This window comes from Heteronotia binoei, chromosome 20, assembly GCF_032191835.1.
Source record: "Heteronotia binoei isolate CCM8104 ecotype False Entrance Well chromosome 20, APGP_CSIRO_Hbin_v1, whole genome shotgun sequence".
NCBI lineage: Eukaryota > Metazoa > Chordata > Lepidosauria > Squamata > Gekkonidae > Heteronotia > Heteronotia binoei.
The window spans coordinates 8,684,925-8,701,232 of NC_083242.1; the positions used below are offsets into that span (position 1 = coordinate 8,684,925).

The window sequence follows — 16,308 nt, forward strand, 5'->3', positions numbered from 1 at the left end:
CACTTCAGGGTCATCAGAAAGCAGGGGGAGGGGAGGGAAATACCTACTGGGTACTCAGTTATTCCCTATGTAGATCAGTTCCCATAGGGCATAATGGAAAATTGATCTATGGGTATCTGGGGCTCTGAGGGGGCTGTTTTTTGAGGTAGAGGCACCAAATTTTCAGTATAGCATCCAGTGCCTCTCCTCAAAATACCCTCCACGTTTCAAAAGGATTGGACCAGGAGGTAAAATGCTATGAGCCCCCAAAGAAGGTGCCCCTGTCCTTCATTATTTCCAGTGGAGGGAAGGCATTTAAAAGGAGAGTGGTCCCATTTAAAAGTGATGGTCAGAACTCCCTTTGGAGTTCAATTATGCTTGTCACAACTTTGCTCCTGGCTCCACCCCCAAAGTCTCCTGGCTCCACCCCTAAAGTCTGCCATTATTTCTTGAATTGGACTTGGCAACCCTACTGTGAGTTGAGTCAGGTTGAGAGAGAGTGGCAGGCCCAAGGTCACCACTCAGCTTCTATGGCATGAGTAGGGATTCAAAACCATGTTTCCCAGGTATTAGTCCAATACTCTTAACTACCACACCACACTGGCTCTTGATATAAAAATGGGTATGGAAAGGGGGGGAGGAATCTCTTCATAAATGTGTCTGAGTTTGAGAGAGATATTTGGGAATATGTCTCAAAAGGGCCAAGAGTAACACAGAAGGTTCATATAATGTAAGTAAAAGGAAACAGAGGGAAGTATTATAAAAATATACCACAAAAAGGCAGGAAAAAATCTATAAATATAGTTGCTTTCATAATCCAAAACAGAAGGGTACAAAAACCTTTGGATACTCTTCAAGACACAATCCCTGGCAGGGTGATAGGAGAAGGTGTGGAAAATAAAAAACTTGGTAGGAGTAGAGGGCATTTTAAAAACGTAGATTAAGAACAACACTGAAACTGTGTAAAATATCCAAGACTTTTACAAAACCTCTTAACTGGCAAGCACTGTTGTGACAGATAATCATACAGGAATATAATAGATAGCTAACTGAGGTATTTGGGGTTCCAGATATTAGCAAGCAGAACTATGAAAAAGGCGGGAAAATGCTAATGGCAAAGAAGAAGGGGTATTATGTATGCGTGCACAGATTTTAAAACCAAAGTACACATAGAACCAAATTTATTGTGGAAAAGGGAGCAACAAAAAAAAAGAAATATGTGTTTACCAGAAACAGGAAAAATAGAGTACCAAAGCAAGACTGTGACATATTTTGGAGAGTATCACTGAAGCGCTCATTAGGCCTTTCCAAGGCCCTATACCAAGCACATTGTCGGTTTAATAGAATAAATCTTGTCCCACATGTGTCATTTATATTCAGTTGAATGTTTCAGGAGTGAGAGAAGTAACGGCTAGTAACGCATTGCCTCAGCAAAACACATTATGCTTGGAGTAGAGCATCTGAGAACTTCACCAAATCTCTTAAGTGGTTCGTGCACCCTTCGTTCACAGCATCTCCTACAGAACATTCAGCACTGTGTATCAGTGCAGTTTCTTTTGCGTCCGTGGGAGCCAATTTATAAATTCCACCTGGATGTGGAATAAATGCGTTTTTGCAAATGGTGCGGCAGGAAAGAGTTGGCGGCCCTCTTTTTGTAGCTGCTGATTCCTTTATCCATCAAGTTCAGTGCAGGCTCTGGGGACCATCTTCAGCTTGTTGGGCTTTTTGGGTTGTAAGAAGCCCACGCTGTCTATTTCCAGGGGAATCTTTGACATAAGCAGGAGGGGAGAAAAATTAAGAAAAACAAACTTATGACCTGAATGAAGCAGGGAGGATATTCAGCAGATAGAAGCAGCATTGGAAACAACAGGAGAGTATGCCCATGTTCATCCCTTATCTCTGTATTTCATTCGACAGTGGCTATCCCCCCTCACAACCAGTTGTGCATTATCAGAAGCACCAAAACACATCTATGTGCTTATTCTACATGTGTGCTTTACCACAGAGCCAGCAAATTACTGTCATAGGAAATGTTAGCACAACACCATACTGAGGTGACGGCTGGAGTCATTTAACAAGGGGACACACAGGAGCCTTTGTTATCAACTCTTGCTGAGTTTCATGGAAGCCAGAGTTGCCAGTCTCACAGTGCTTAGACAGAACTTGACACTCGCCATTTGTGGATTCATGACTCACAATTTCATTTTTCATGCTCCGATCATGCTCCAGCTTCTTTTTACTCCAATGGCACCAATGTTGTAACCATTATACTGTTAGATTTTCCACAAAAATTGATGGTTTCCCTATTGGCAGGCAGCAGAATCTTACCTACCAGTATTTGTGTGTTTTGCTGTTTGTGATGATCCCAGGGCTGGAATGGTCTACTACTGTATTCTTAAATGGTCATAGGACCACATTCCCTCTGTTGTTCTATTCACCCACCATCCTCTCCTGCCTCCTCTGACCAACATTATTCTATATTTATGGGGGCCAGCAAGTCTCCCTCTAAGCTGTGGAATCTTGTGAGCAAAAGTTCTACTTTGTGAGCTACTGGCATTAAAGTTGGGTTGCCAAGAAATATCTGAGGACTTTGGGGGTAGAGCCAGGAGACTTAGGGGATGGGGCCAAGAGCAAGGCTGGGACAAGCATAATTGAACTCCAAGGGGAGTTCTGGCCATCACGTTGAAAGGGACAGCATGCCTTTTAAATGCTTTTGAAACTTGGAGGGAGTTTTGAGGAAAGGCATCAAATGCTATGCTGCAAATTTGGTGCCTCTATCTCAAAAAACACGCACACCCCAGAGCCCCAGATAACCCCGGATCAATTCTCCATTATACCCTATGAGAATCATTCGCCATAGGGAATAATGGAGTGCCCAGTAGACATTTCCCTCCCCCCCACTTTCTGATGACCCTGAAGCAGGAGGAGGGCCTCCAAACCGGGGGATCTCCTGCCCCCACCTGGGGATTGGCAACCCTATATTAACGTTGTGAGCTACTGCATAGATTACTTTGCTCTGGAGCCATTTTTCCTAAGCTGAAACAAAAATGTGTGAGTCAGAGGCTAAAAAATGGAGAGCTTACTCGCTCTAACTCAGCTTAGAGGGCACACTGGTGGTCAGGATGCCCGACAGAATCATGAAGCCCCTCAAACTCCATCCTTTCTTGACGCCTCAGAGTATTCAAGTTTTGTTTCTTCTGTACTTCCTAGAGACTACAGAAGTGGAAATTTGCTTTGTTGTGCTTCTACCATGAAGCACAACTAGATGAAGAGAAACTGGCTGAATCTATCTACTTGTGTGGGATGGCTTTCGGCAGCGTTGGTTTTGGGTTATGACACGATTGGCTGCTGGTCATCCACTTTTTCATTCTTAGGCTGGTTTGTCAGCATGACCCAAGCTAGCTAAAACATTTGCTTCATGTTGAAAGCCCACCCCGTTGCTTACCGGTGTCTCTTTGCAGGTTCTGAAGGAAAATTTTTGTAATAGAACAACCACAGCTACTTTCAAAGACAGGAGGGCAAACCGCATCCCAATGCAGTTTCTGGGACCTGCACCAAAAGGCAGGAAAGTGTAGGGATCCATAAATTCCTTGTTTTCTTTGCTGAACCTGTTTCCAAATCAGAAAAGAGAGATGTCAAATGTAGGTTTTGTTCCAAAAAGCATGTCCTGGGATTTAGGACTAACAGATACCATTTCCCTGTCATTCTGGGAAGATAATAATTCTTTACTTTTTTTAAAAAAACCAGGTTATGTATTCCTTGCTCTAAGTTTCTGACGTGGTTTACATAAGAATGAATCAGTAGTAATGAAAAGAATCAGTTTTAAACAGGGCTTTTTTTCTGGAAAAATAGGTGCCAGACCTGGTTTTAAAAACCATCATTGAAAAAGCCAAGTGCTTGGGGCTAAAAGCAATCAAAATCACAAAAATATGGGACCAATTAATTATGGAAAAAAATCACAGACCAAATAGCCCAGTCGGACATTTATCCTAAATCTACTTCTTTTGAAGAACAATTGTTTCCATTTATGGAGTATATTTCAACTCATGATATCCTACCAGGGAACTCAATTTATACACAATTCTGTCTCTCTGAATCCTTGAATAGGATTTATTATTAATTTTATTTATATCTTACTTTTTAATGATTTTTATGTTATTCTTAGTTCACTTTCTTACTTATTTCATATTATCATCCGATATGGGGCGTAGTCAGAAAGTACCTCAGAATCAGTTTTTGGAAAATGTTTTGTGTATTATTTTGTTTATACAAAGTAGTCTTTTACTCTTGATGATGTCATTATGTTGAATATCCTAGCCGTATTGTACAGGATTTGTTGTGCTTATATGCTCAGTAATTTCTATTGGAGGTTGCTAAAATGCTTCTTCATATATTATTCCGTATTGTCAATATAGTTGATCAATAAAATCTTTGAAAAGTTAAAAAAAAGCAATCAAAATAGCAAAATCAATGATGCTAGCTATCAGCAATAGACACCACCATTCCAAGGATGTGGTGCCACTGCTGAGAAGGCCATGTCTCTGGTAATAACTATGCATCTAACTTCTGACGGTGGGGAGCTTAAGGGACAGGCAGGTTCATATAGAAGAAGATGGTCTTTTATACGGGCAGGTCCAAAACAGGTAAAGCTAATTGTAAATAACATTTCACAATAAGCTTATTATAATACTCAGTGTTCAAAACAAGACCTTTGAACATTTAAAGAACTTAAGAACATAAGAGAACCCATGTTGGATCAGGCATTGGCCCATCCAGTCCAACACTCTGTGTCACACAGTGGCCAAAAACAAAACAAAACCCAAGTGCCATCAGGAGGTTCACAAGTGTGGCTAGAAGCCCTTCCATTTTGCCACTCCCCAAGCACCAAGAATACAGAGCATCACTGCCCCAGACAGAGAGTTCTGACAATACGCTGTGGCTAATAGCCACTGATGAACATTTGCTCCATAGGCTTATCCATTCCCCTCTTGAAGCTGTCTATGCTTGTAGCCGCCACCACCTCCTGTGGCAGTGAATTCCATGTGTTAATCACCCTTTGGGTGAAGAAGGACTTCCTTTTATCCGTTCTAATCCGACTGCTCAGAAATTTCATCGAATGCCCATGAGTTCTTGTATTGTGAGAAAAGGAGAAAAGTACTTCTTTCTCTACTTTCTCCATCCCATGCATAATCTTGTAAACCTCTATCATGTCACCCCGCAGTCGACGTTTCTCCAAGCTAAAGAGCCCCAAGCGTTTCAACCTTTCTTCATGTAATTTATCTTGTTTCCTTTGCATCTACTTCTCAGGGTCAGAACCAATGCTCCCTCTAAGCAGTGGAGTCTTGTGAGCAAAAAGTTCTACTTTGTGAGCCATTTTTCCCGAGCTAAGACAAAAATGTGTGAGCTGGAGGCTAAAAAACTGTGAGCTAGCTCACACTAACTCAGCCTAGAAGGAACACTGGTCAGAACCATCTTAAATGCCCTCAACATAACCACAAGCCATGTTTACTTATTTATTCAAATCTTTATATACTGCCTTTCCAGGTGGGTTAAAGAAGATGAAGAAGATATTCGATTTATATCCCGCCCCCCACTCCGAATTCAGAGTGGCTCACAATCTCCTCTATCTTCCTCCCCCGACAACGGACACCCTGTGAGGTGGGTGGGGCTGAGGGGGTTCTCACAGCTGCTGCCCTTTCAAGGCCAACCTCTGCCAGGGCTATGGCTGACCCAAGGCCATTCCAGCAGGTGCAAGTGGAGGAGTGGGGAATCAAACCCGGTTCTCCCAGATAAGAGTCCGTGCACTTAACCACTACACCAAACTGGCTCTCGCTTAAAATATTTGTGCATGAGCATCATTTATTAAAAAGATATATTCCATTGGAATTCACACCATCAGTTCTCTGCACCATCAATTCTTTCCCCACTTCTTCAGCCTCTAACCCAGCAAGGGTTATTTTCTAACTAAAAACCTTGACCATTAAATTTATCTCCTTACATGCATCTTTATCCTTCCACTGCGGATTCTTATGTCTCAGCACCTGTTGCCCTGCGGCTCTCCTCTTAAAACTGACCATAAAACCAGGCCAGCGTGACAAACAGCAAAATGGAGTTTAGGTGTCACTTTCTTCAGTACAGTTAATTAAATTCCATGAGCCGTTTATGGATGCATGCCATAAAAAAAAGGCTCTGCCTAGTGTCCTAGAGAGGAGATGGTGAACAACCCTAAACTCATTATTTCGTTGTCCTGATGATCCCATTCATACCTCTCCGGTCGGAACTCATCTGGTTCCAGCCAATATTCCGGGTCACGGTGCAAGACATACGCTGGGATCACGATCACGGTTCCTTCTGGGATAGTCACTCCATTAATCTCTACAGTTTTTTTGCAAACCCTCTCAATCCGTCCACCTGGCGGGTACAGCCGGAGGGTTTCGTTCACCACCATGTCCAGATACTCCATCTGGAGAACCGCGTCGTAGGTGGGAGTAGCCTGTGAAGGGATAAAATATTTCAAAGTGTGTGACAGACAATGCCAATGTCGCGCCCTGGGCACCCCTCCCGGTCTCCCGGCGCCGCCGGCGCCCCTCCTGGGCACTCTGGGGCGTTCCCCGGAGGTCTCAGAAACAGGGGTGGGAGCCGGGTTACTTCACCACAGGCCCCCGTTCCCCTCCTGGCTGTGCTGCGGCTCCTGTCCCTCTCTCTCACGAGGCAGCCTCAATAAGCACCGGCCAGCTTCCTCCCCGGCCTCCTCCTTCCCTTCCTTTATCCCCCTGTCCCAGTCCTCCCCCTTCCTGGGTTCTGCCCCTCTCTGGCTCCTCCCCCCCTTCAAAGCCCCAGACGCCCGGGAGAGGCGAGCCGGGGCTGGGCTGCCCAGGCGTGCCTCGGGTGTCCTGGACCTCTACAGCGTGCTGGGGTGTGGCGTCTCTCGCCGCCACGGGTCAAGCGGCTCTCCTCCTCTCTGCCCAGCACTGGGCTCAGCTTTTCCCTCCTGCTCCCCAACGTCTCGCTCTGGCCAGGCTCCTCGGACCCGGAGATGGGCTCGTTGGCTGAGAGGCGTTGTTCGGGCGGCTGTTGGCACCCTGTCAGCCCAGGTGAGGGGTGGGGCCGCCGCGGGGGCTTGGGAAGGTGTGGGAGGCTCTTGGGGCGGCGGCGGGGGCCGGGAGCGGCTGGCAGGCACCGGGGGGGTCCCCCTTGCGTAGTCCTCGCCCGGGCTGGGCGGGACAGCCAAGATACGTAGGTTTCACAATTGGGCTATGAATTACTGAATAATATTGATAGCCAATGTGGCATAGAGGTGAGGATGTTAGAACCAGAGAGACTTCGACTCAAAGCATCATGTAGCCATGAAGCTCGTTGGGGAATTTCCCCTCTTAGCCTATCCTACCTCAAAGGGTTGTTGTGGAGATAAAATGTAGGGGAGAAGAACTAGGTTTGCCAAACCACATTCCTGGCAGGGAGGGCAGAGCAAGAATGCAGTGAACACATTCCTTTTGACCAGGAGAGGCCAAACTTGCTTAATGGAAGAGCCACACAGAATTAAATGTCACATGTTTGAGAGCTGCAAGATATGAACGTCAGACGTTTGAGAGCCACAAGACAGGAAGGGAGGGAGGGAGGAATGAAGGAAATAGATGGGGAGGAAGAGGTGGAAAGAAAGTAACTTCAACTTTAAATGCATTTTCCAAGCTGCCAGCTGGCTTGGCTTGGATAAGTGATTTAAAGAGAGAAAATGCCTTCTCCAAGCTGGCCGATGGGACCGTGGGGATTTGAGAGCCACACAATACGTGTGAAAGAGCCACATGTGGCTCAATCGTGAAACATGAAATGGGGGCGCCTGTCAGGATCCTAGGATTCTCAGCTTTTTTAAAAAAAGCAATTGTCTGTTTTGATCAGTGTTACAAACTGCTGGTAACTGCTGGTTTTCACGTTCACTAAAAGGTAGAACTGTTGGATTTCCACCTATAGTTTTTGGGTGCAACCAGACAGCCTCTTTGCAACTTGCATCTTTTTTTGTCGCTGTCGTTGTTCAACATACATAATTAAGAATAGCTGTTATGGACGTCAGAGCTCACACGAGACTCTGTGATTGCTCTATGTGTCATTGAGTTATTTCTCAAGCCCTTAGAACTGACATCCCATACTTTCTCACCATGATATGTCCACAGTCCCCACAGTTTCCTGCAACTGCAATTCTTAAAAGCATATGACTTCCTCTTCCTGTTTCTTCCTTAGTGGTACATACCCATTTATTCAATCATTAATTCATCTGAGACACTGAGGACACACACTAAATAATGCACTTTCAATCCACTTCCAATGCAATTTTCCACGGGATTTTGCCAGTTCGCACAGTAAAATCCAGTTGGAAAGTGCATTGAAAGTGGATTGAAAATGCATTATTTAGTATGTGTGATCACAGCCTGAGACTACTGAGAGTACTGAGATCGTGCTCTCAAAACCTGCTTGTAATCCCCGGGCCAAAGGAGGCCCGTCTGAAATCCACCAGGGACAGGGCCTTTTCGGTAATGGCGCCTTGCTGGTGGAACCAGCTGCCGGAAGAGGTGAGGGCCCTGCGGGACCTTGGGCAGTTCCGCAGGGCCTGCAAGACAGCCCTCTTCCGGCTGGCCTATAACTAACTGACATTGGAAACTTTATGGAAGGTTGTAGTGTATCATTTTGGCAGATTGCTTGTTCTATATGTTTTATTATTTCACTGTTTTAAATTGCCTAAATTGATGTATTTTTAAAGCCATTGTTGTAAATTGATGTATTTTAAAGCCATACTTTATGTTAGACTTTATATGTTGCCGGATTTCTTTTATATACAGTTGAAATATTTATTAATGTTTATTGATAACTATGGTTTTATCTGTTTTTATCTGTTTAAATGCTGATCCCTTTATATGTTTAAATATTGTAATTTTGCTGGATCTACTACTGGAAGCCGCCCTGAGCCACTCGTGGGAAGGGCGGGATATAAATCTTAAATAAATAAAATAAATGTTGTGAGCCGCCCTGAGCCCTTCGGCGGGAAGGGCGGGATATAAATTGAAATAAACTGAAACTGAGACTATAAATTGATACACTAAGATTGCTGGGCCCAGCCAGCAGTGTTGGCGGGAGGGTTTCAAATCCAAGTTGGGAAACTCCTGGAGATTTGGAGATGGAGTCTGGGGAGGACAGGGACCTCCGTGGGGTACAATGCCACAATGCTCACCCTCCAAAACATCTACTTTCTCCAGGGGAACTGATCTCTGTAGTCTGGAGATGAGCAGTAATTCCAGGGGATTCCCAGGTCTCACCTGGAGGCTGGCATCCCCAGGATACGCTTACCTGGCCTGGGAGAGCTTCATCGATCTCTTCTTGCAGCCTCTGCTGAACATCTGGGTGGGTAGCCAGGCAGTACGATAGGAAGTTAAGGGAGGAGCTGGTGGTCTCATAACCAGCAAAAATGAAGACAGTGGCCTGCGTTATTATCTCCTTGTCCGTCAGGGCTGGAAAAGGACAAGGAAAACATACTTGATAATCTATACCAAAGGTAGCCAAACTGCAGTTTGGGAGCCACATGTGGCTCTTTCACACCTATTGTGTGGTTCTCAAAGCCCCCAATGCATTCGAAGTTAAAGCCAGCTTGGATAAGGCATGTATCTCTTTAAATCACTTCTCCAAGCCAAGCCAGCCTGCAGCTTAGAAAATGCATTCAAAGTTAAAGTTGCTTTCTTTCCACCTCTCCCTCCTTCCCCCATATATTTGCCTTCTTCCCTCCCTCCCTGTCTTATGGCTCTCAGACATCTGACATTCATGTCTTGTGGCTCTCAAACGTCTGGCGTTTATTCTATGTGGCTCTTGCAAGGGGTTGCCTTGAGTTGTAAGCTAAGCAGGTTCGGTACTTGGAAGGCAGACCTCCAAAGAACTCTGCAGAGGAAGGCAGTGGCCAGCCTTCTCTGCTTCTCACTTTCCTTGGAAGCCCCTTGCTGGGGTCGCCATAAATTGATTGCAACATAATGGCACTTACATACAGAATTATATTGCTATAGTTATGAGATTTGCACCAGCATATGCTCCCAAAATGTGCCTTTTTTGAACTTGATATCATTAATTGAACCAAGAGTGAGGCTTATGGTTTACTAAGAACTTCTCACATAGTGAAGGGGCATCTTTACAGAAAACACAGCCCCTCTCAGTTCTGCAGTCTTACCTTTATAGGCCGGGGCCTCTTCAGAGGCATCATTGGAAACCTGGGAGTCCATCATTAACTGCAGAAAGTCAACCCTGTTCTGTGGAAAAACAGAGACGGAGAAGCTGTAGCTCACAAGTCCGTTGTATGCCCAGCAATGCCAGGAGGTGACCCAAGGATCGCAAGATAACTCTTGCAGAATTAATCTTGGTGAAGAACCTTATTATTTTTTTAGCAAAAGCGGGGAGCACTGACCATAAAATTTCCAAAATGGAAGCAAGGAGACCCCATCAGCTAGACCAGTGGTGGCCAAACTTGCTTAATGTAAGAGCCACATAGAATAAACCTCAGATGTTTGAGAGCCAAAAGGGAAGGAAGGAAGGAAGGAAGGAAGGAAGGAAGGAAGGAAGGAAGGAAGGAAGGAAGGAAGGAAGGAAGGAAGGAAGGAAGGAAGGGAGAGGAGAGGAGAGGAGAGGAGAGGAGAGGAGAGGAGAGGAGAGGAGGAGGTGGAAATAAAGCAACTTTAAATGCATTTTCCAAGCCGTTGGCTGGCTTTTGCTTGGAGAAATGATTTAAAGAGATACATGCCTTCTCCAAACTGGCTGATGGGGGTGGGGGGTTTGAGAGCCACACAATCTGTGTGAAAGAGCCACACAGACTAACCTTGTGATCATTCTTCTGCCGGTCCTTCTTGATTTTCTTGACAACATCTCTGAAGAAGTTTATGAAGGATTCTGGCATCAGAGTGACTCTTATCTTTTCCAGCAATGGTGTAAGGAACGGAAAGAGAACTGCCAAAAAGAAAAGGCAAAGTGGTATTTTTGAAGATTTGGTTAAAGGAACAGTCCAGTAGAAGATATAGAAGATGAAGATATTGGATTTATATCCTGCCCTCCACTCCGAAGAGTCTCAGAGTGGCTCACAATCTCCTTTCCCTTCCTCCCCCACAACAGACACCCTGTGAGGTAGATGAAGATATTGGATTTATATCCCGCCCTCCACTCCGAAGAGTCTCAGAGCGGCTCACAATCTCCTTTCCCTTCCTCCCCAACAACAGACACCCTGTGAGGTAGATGAAGATATTGAATTTATATCCCGCCCTCCACTCTGAAGAGTCTCAGAGCGGCTCACAATCTCCTTTCCCTCCCCCCCCCCACAACAGACACCCTATGAGGTAGATGAAGATATTGGATTTATATCCCGCCCTCCACTCCGAAGAGTCTCAGAGCGGCTCACAATCTCCTTTACCTTCCTCCTCCACAACAGACACCCTGTGAGGTGGGTGGGGCTGAGAGGGCTCTCACAGCAGCTTCCCTTTCAAGGACAACTCTGTGAGAGCTATGGCTGACCTAAGGCCATTCCAGCAGGTGCAAGTGGAGGAGTGGGGAATCAAACCCGGTTCTCCCAGATAAGAGTCCGCACACTTAACCACTACACCAAATTGGCTCTCCGTTTGGTAGTAGTTACAGCTAACCAGGAAGACCGAAATAGCTCTTTAAGAAGGACAGATTGAATGTGTGTTTGGGTAGTTGATGTTTTGCCCCATAATAACTGCACCTTCATTCGAATTAACATCAACTACCCAAACAGACATTCAATAGGGCAGGGAGACTGTAGTGAAGATATTGGATTTGTATCCCGCCCTCCACTCCGAAGAGTCTCAGAGCTGCTCACAATCTCCTTTATCTCCCTCCCCCACAACAGACACCCTGTGAGGTGGGTGGGGCTGGAGAGGGCTCTCACAGCAGCTGCCCTTTCAAGGACAACCTCTGCCAGAGCTATGGCTGACCCAAGGCCATGCCAGCAGGTGCAAGTGGAGGAGTGGGGAATCAAACCCGGTTCTCCCAGATAAGAGTCCGCACACTTCACCACTACACCAAACTGGCATAAGGCTAGTGGAAAATTGGTCCTAGTATGTATAGCTTATTGAACCCTGATCTGGATAGCCCAGGCTAGCCCGATCTCATCAGATCTTGGAAGCTGAGCAGGGGCAGTATTGGGTTGTATTTGGAAGGGCAACTTCCAAGGAATACCAGGGTTGTGACGCAGAAGCAGGCAATGCAGTAATGCAGTATTTCTGTCTCATTTTTCTTCCATGTTGGTATTGTTTATATGTTTGTCAAAATAATATATATATATACATCCATAAAGACCCTGTACCTATCAGGATGATCAGCGGACTTAAGAAGCTAAATTTGAGCAGCTTCTTGATGTGCATGATGAAAGGATCGTTGGGGTTGTTCATGGAATCTACATTGATGCTGAAGGAAGTGCTGGTGATGACGTCCAGACTGTAGGCCCCGAAGATGCTGGGGTGTGGTGGAGGGGAGGGAAAGACAAAGAACACACAGTTGCTTGTCATGTGGTTGACCCATCTTGTTTTATAAAGAGGCTTAAGGCAATTAAAATGATAGTAACATTAAAATATTATTTCAAAATCTCCAGGAAGGGGATTCTTCCCTCCTGGCACAACTGGGAGTCGAAAATTCTCCCTCCATCAGGCATCAAAGATGATGATGAAGAAGAAGATATTGGATTTATATCCCGCCCTCCACTCCAAAGAGACTCAGAGCGGCTCACAATCTCCTTTATCTTCCTCCCCCACAACAGACACCCTGTGAGGTAGATGAAGATATTGGATTTATATCCTGCCCTCCACCCCGAAGAGTCTCAGAGAGGCTCACAATCTCCTTTACCTTCCTCCCCCACAACAGACACCCTGTGAGGTAGATGAAGATATTGGATTTATATCCCACCCTCCACTCTGAAGAGTCTCAGAGCGGCTCACAATCTCCTTTACCTTCCTCCCCCACAACAGACACCCTGTGAGGTGGGAGGAGCTGGAGAGGGCTCTCACAGCAGCTGCCCTTTCAAGGACAACCTCTGCCAGAGCTATGGCTGACCCAAGGCCATGCTAGCAGGTGCAAGTGGAGGAGTGGGGAATCAAACCTGGTTCTCCCAGATAAGAGTCCGCACATTTAACCACTACACCAAGCTGGCTCTCAAAGAGAGCTGGATGTGATGTAGTGGATAAAATTGCGGCCTAGGATCCAGGGAGACCTGGGTTCGAATCTTTACTTCAACCATGGGAGCTTCCTGGGTGACCTTGGGTCCATCACAAACTCTAACCAACTCTAACCAAACTCTAACCATCACGGTCTTTCATGGGGCGGTCATTGTTAGGAAATGAAAGAGAGAACAATGTTTTGAGCCGCTTCGAATCCTAACGGGGGGAGAAAAGCGGAATGTGAATAAGTTAATAAATGCAAATCCAGCAGGCAGTAGCCAGGAGGGAGCTTTCAAGATGGTGTTGGATCCAGCTACTCTGGAGGAGGGTTTTCTATTGCCGCCTTTGACAGGTCCTTTAATACGCGGCGTCCTTCCCAGAGAATCCCCTCAAACAAGTGCGTGTTGTGATTCACATCGCCTGCAAACTGAGCAACACGTTCAGTGAAATCATGTGGCAGAGACCTCCCTAGATTGTAGAGAACAAAAAGCAGGACCGGATCGACATGATTTTTGAGGGGAGGGGCAAAATTAAAGAATGATGTCCCTTTATGGGCCATTCTGTCTTATGGTTTCATAGAATACAATGGACTCCATACCCAATTTGGTGCGCCCGGGGAAAGCACCCCCCTCTGCCCCCCCCCTGGGTCCAGCCCTGAAAAAAAGGCACTACTTGCCCGAAGGTCTGCAGATGTCATTAGTGGATCCACCACAGTTACCCAATGTGTGTTTCAAGCCAGTTTCAGATCTCACACCCTGACCTTGTCAGATCTCAAAAGCTAAGCAGGGTCAGCCCTGGATTAGTATTTGGACGGGAGGCCGCCAAGAAATGCTGCGCAGAGGAAGGCGATGGAAAACTACCACTGAACCTCTCTTGCCTCGAAACCATATGAAGTCACCATAACTTCTGTGACTTCATGGAATCACAGAGTTGGAAGGGATCTCCAGGGTCTTCAAGTCCAGCCCTCTGCACAATGCAGGAAACTCACAAATACCTAAGAATAGATGCTTTTGAGCTGTGGTGCTGGAGAAAAATCTTGAGAATCCCTTAAACTGCAAGAAGATCCAATCAGTCAGTCCTAAGGGACATCAACCCAGACTGTTCCCTAGAAGGTCAGAAGCTGAAGCTCAAATACTTTGGCCATCAAATGAGAAGGGAGCACTCCCTGGAGAAGAAAGGGAAAGACAGAAGGCAAAAGAAGAAGGGGATGGCAAAAGATGAGATGACTGGACAGCGTTACTGATGTAACTAACACGAATTTGAGCAGTCTTTGGAGGATGGTGGAAGACAGGCGTGACTTTGTCCATGGGGGTCGCAAAGACTGAACAACAACAAATTCACAGGATCTTCATTGCTGTCAGATAGCCATCTAGCCTCTGTTTAAGATCCTCCATGGAAAGAGAGCCCACCACCTCCTGAAGAAGCCTGTTCCATTGAGGAACTGCTCTGTCAGGAAGTTCTTCCTAAGGCTGAGCCAGAAACTCTTTTGATTTAATTTTAACCCAACAACAACAACAACCTTTATTGGCATAACAGCACAATTGGCAAGGGGTCAACCCATTGGTTCTGGTCCTACCTTCTGGGGTAACAGAAAACAACTCCACACCATCATAGTGCGTGAACTGCACTGGCTGCCGATTGTATACCGAGTCCAGTACAAAGTGTTGGTCGTTACCTTTAAAGCCTTATATGGCCGAGGACCTGCCTACCTGAGGGACCGTCTTTCCCCATACGAACCCCAGAGAGCACTGAGGTCAGTCGGGAAAAATCTAATGACCATCCCCGGGCCGAAGGAGATAAAATATCAGAGCACCAGAGCACGGGCATTCTCGATTGCGGCTCCTACTCTGTGGAACCGACTCCCCGAGGAGGTGCGGGCCCTGCGGAACCTTGAGCAGTTCCGCAGGGCCTGCAAGACCGTCCTTTTCAAATTTGCACACCCGGACTGTTAGGAAGATCAGAAATTAAGGAGCCGCCAACGCGGTTGAAGAACTATACCGCAGAATAACTGTATTTATTGAACTGGTTTTTAATGTTATTAAGTTTATTGTTGATGTTTTATATTGTTAAACTTAAAGGTTTTATTATTATTATTGTATGTTTTTATAAAATGTTGTTAGCCGCCCTGAGCCTGCTGAGGTGGGGAGGGCGGGATAGAAATAAAATTTATTATTATTATTATTATTATTATTATTATTATTATTATTATTATTATTATTATAATATTATAGCACTTCTGATCACCTCCACAGAATACTTCAGTGAATCAAAAATTCAACAACAACAACAAAAACCAAAAGGGAAAGCTCAAAAATGCTGATATCCTTGCTTATACTGTTTCTATAATGCACACAATGCTGATCTTAAAACTGATGATTCGGAGATAGAATTAAGACCATCATCATATCAGCCTAACACTTATTTGGTGTTAGCTTTCCTGTTCTATGAGAATGATGGATCAGTTGGAAAGTTCCACCCCCCCCCCCAACTGATTGGGGATTTGGGGACATTCTCAGTGGTAACTCAGTCGTAACCCAAGTAACAGCAAAGAATGCTGGACTGTACGAGGAAGTACAGAGAATCACTCTCTAGTACCTTCTCTCTGGGTTTCATAGATCTCTGGACTCCTGGTTCACCAAGATGTTGGGTTATCCATCTGGGAGACAGCTAGGGCATCCCGATGAAAGGTTCAATCAGCTAGTTCGGGGATGGCCAAATTTGTTTAACTTAAGAGCCACGTAGAATAAACATCAGAGGTTTGAGAGCCGGAAGACAGGAATGTCAGATGTTTGAGAGCCGCAAGCCAGGAAGGAAGGAAAGTAAATAGCTGGAGGGAGAGGGGGAAAGGAAACAACTTTTACTTCAAATGCGTTCTCCAAGCCGCCCGCTGCCTTGGCTTGGAGAAGCAATTTAAAGAGAAAAATGCCTTCTCCAAGCTGGCTGACAGGGCAGTGGGGGCTTTGAGAGCCACACAATATGTGTGAAAGAGCCAGGCCTCAGATTCAACAGGAGCTCACAGGAGCGCAGCTCCCGAACCTTTCTGAGGGTTCCCCCTCCTCCTCCCCACCTTGTCCACTGAATAGTAGTGCAGCTGCATAACAATCCCTGGATGAGCTCCACCACCTATTTTTCTACAAAGCAA

The 16,308-nt window shown here is 45.7% G+C and overlaps 1 protein-coding gene across 1 annotated transcript in view; it reads right to left on the minus strand.

The window, feature by feature from the left end:
- Window positions 1–1,143: 1,143 nt before the first annotated feature.
- LOC132588187 (cytochrome P450 3A24-like) overlaps window positions 1,144–16,308 on the minus strand; it is a 30,279-nt gene continuing 15,114 nt past the window's right edge. The window contains exons 7-13 of the mRNA XM_060260532.1: window positions 12,320–12,468; window positions 10,823–10,950; window positions 10,181–10,259; window positions 9,316–9,476; window positions 6,246–6,472; window positions 3,425–3,587; window positions 1,144–1,745 (exon numbers count right to left, since the gene is read on the minus strand). Of these exons, the coding sequence (XP_060116515.1) occupies window positions 1,650–1,745; window positions 3,425–3,587; window positions 6,246–6,472; window positions 9,316–9,476; window positions 10,181–10,259; window positions 10,823–10,950; window positions 12,320–12,468 (1,003 nt within the window). The 3' untranslated portion in view covers window positions 1,144–1,649. The remainder of the gene's footprint in view (window positions 1,746–3,424; window positions 3,588–6,245; window positions 6,473–9,315; window positions 9,477–10,180; window positions 10,260–10,822; window positions 10,951–12,319; window positions 12,469–16,308) is intronic.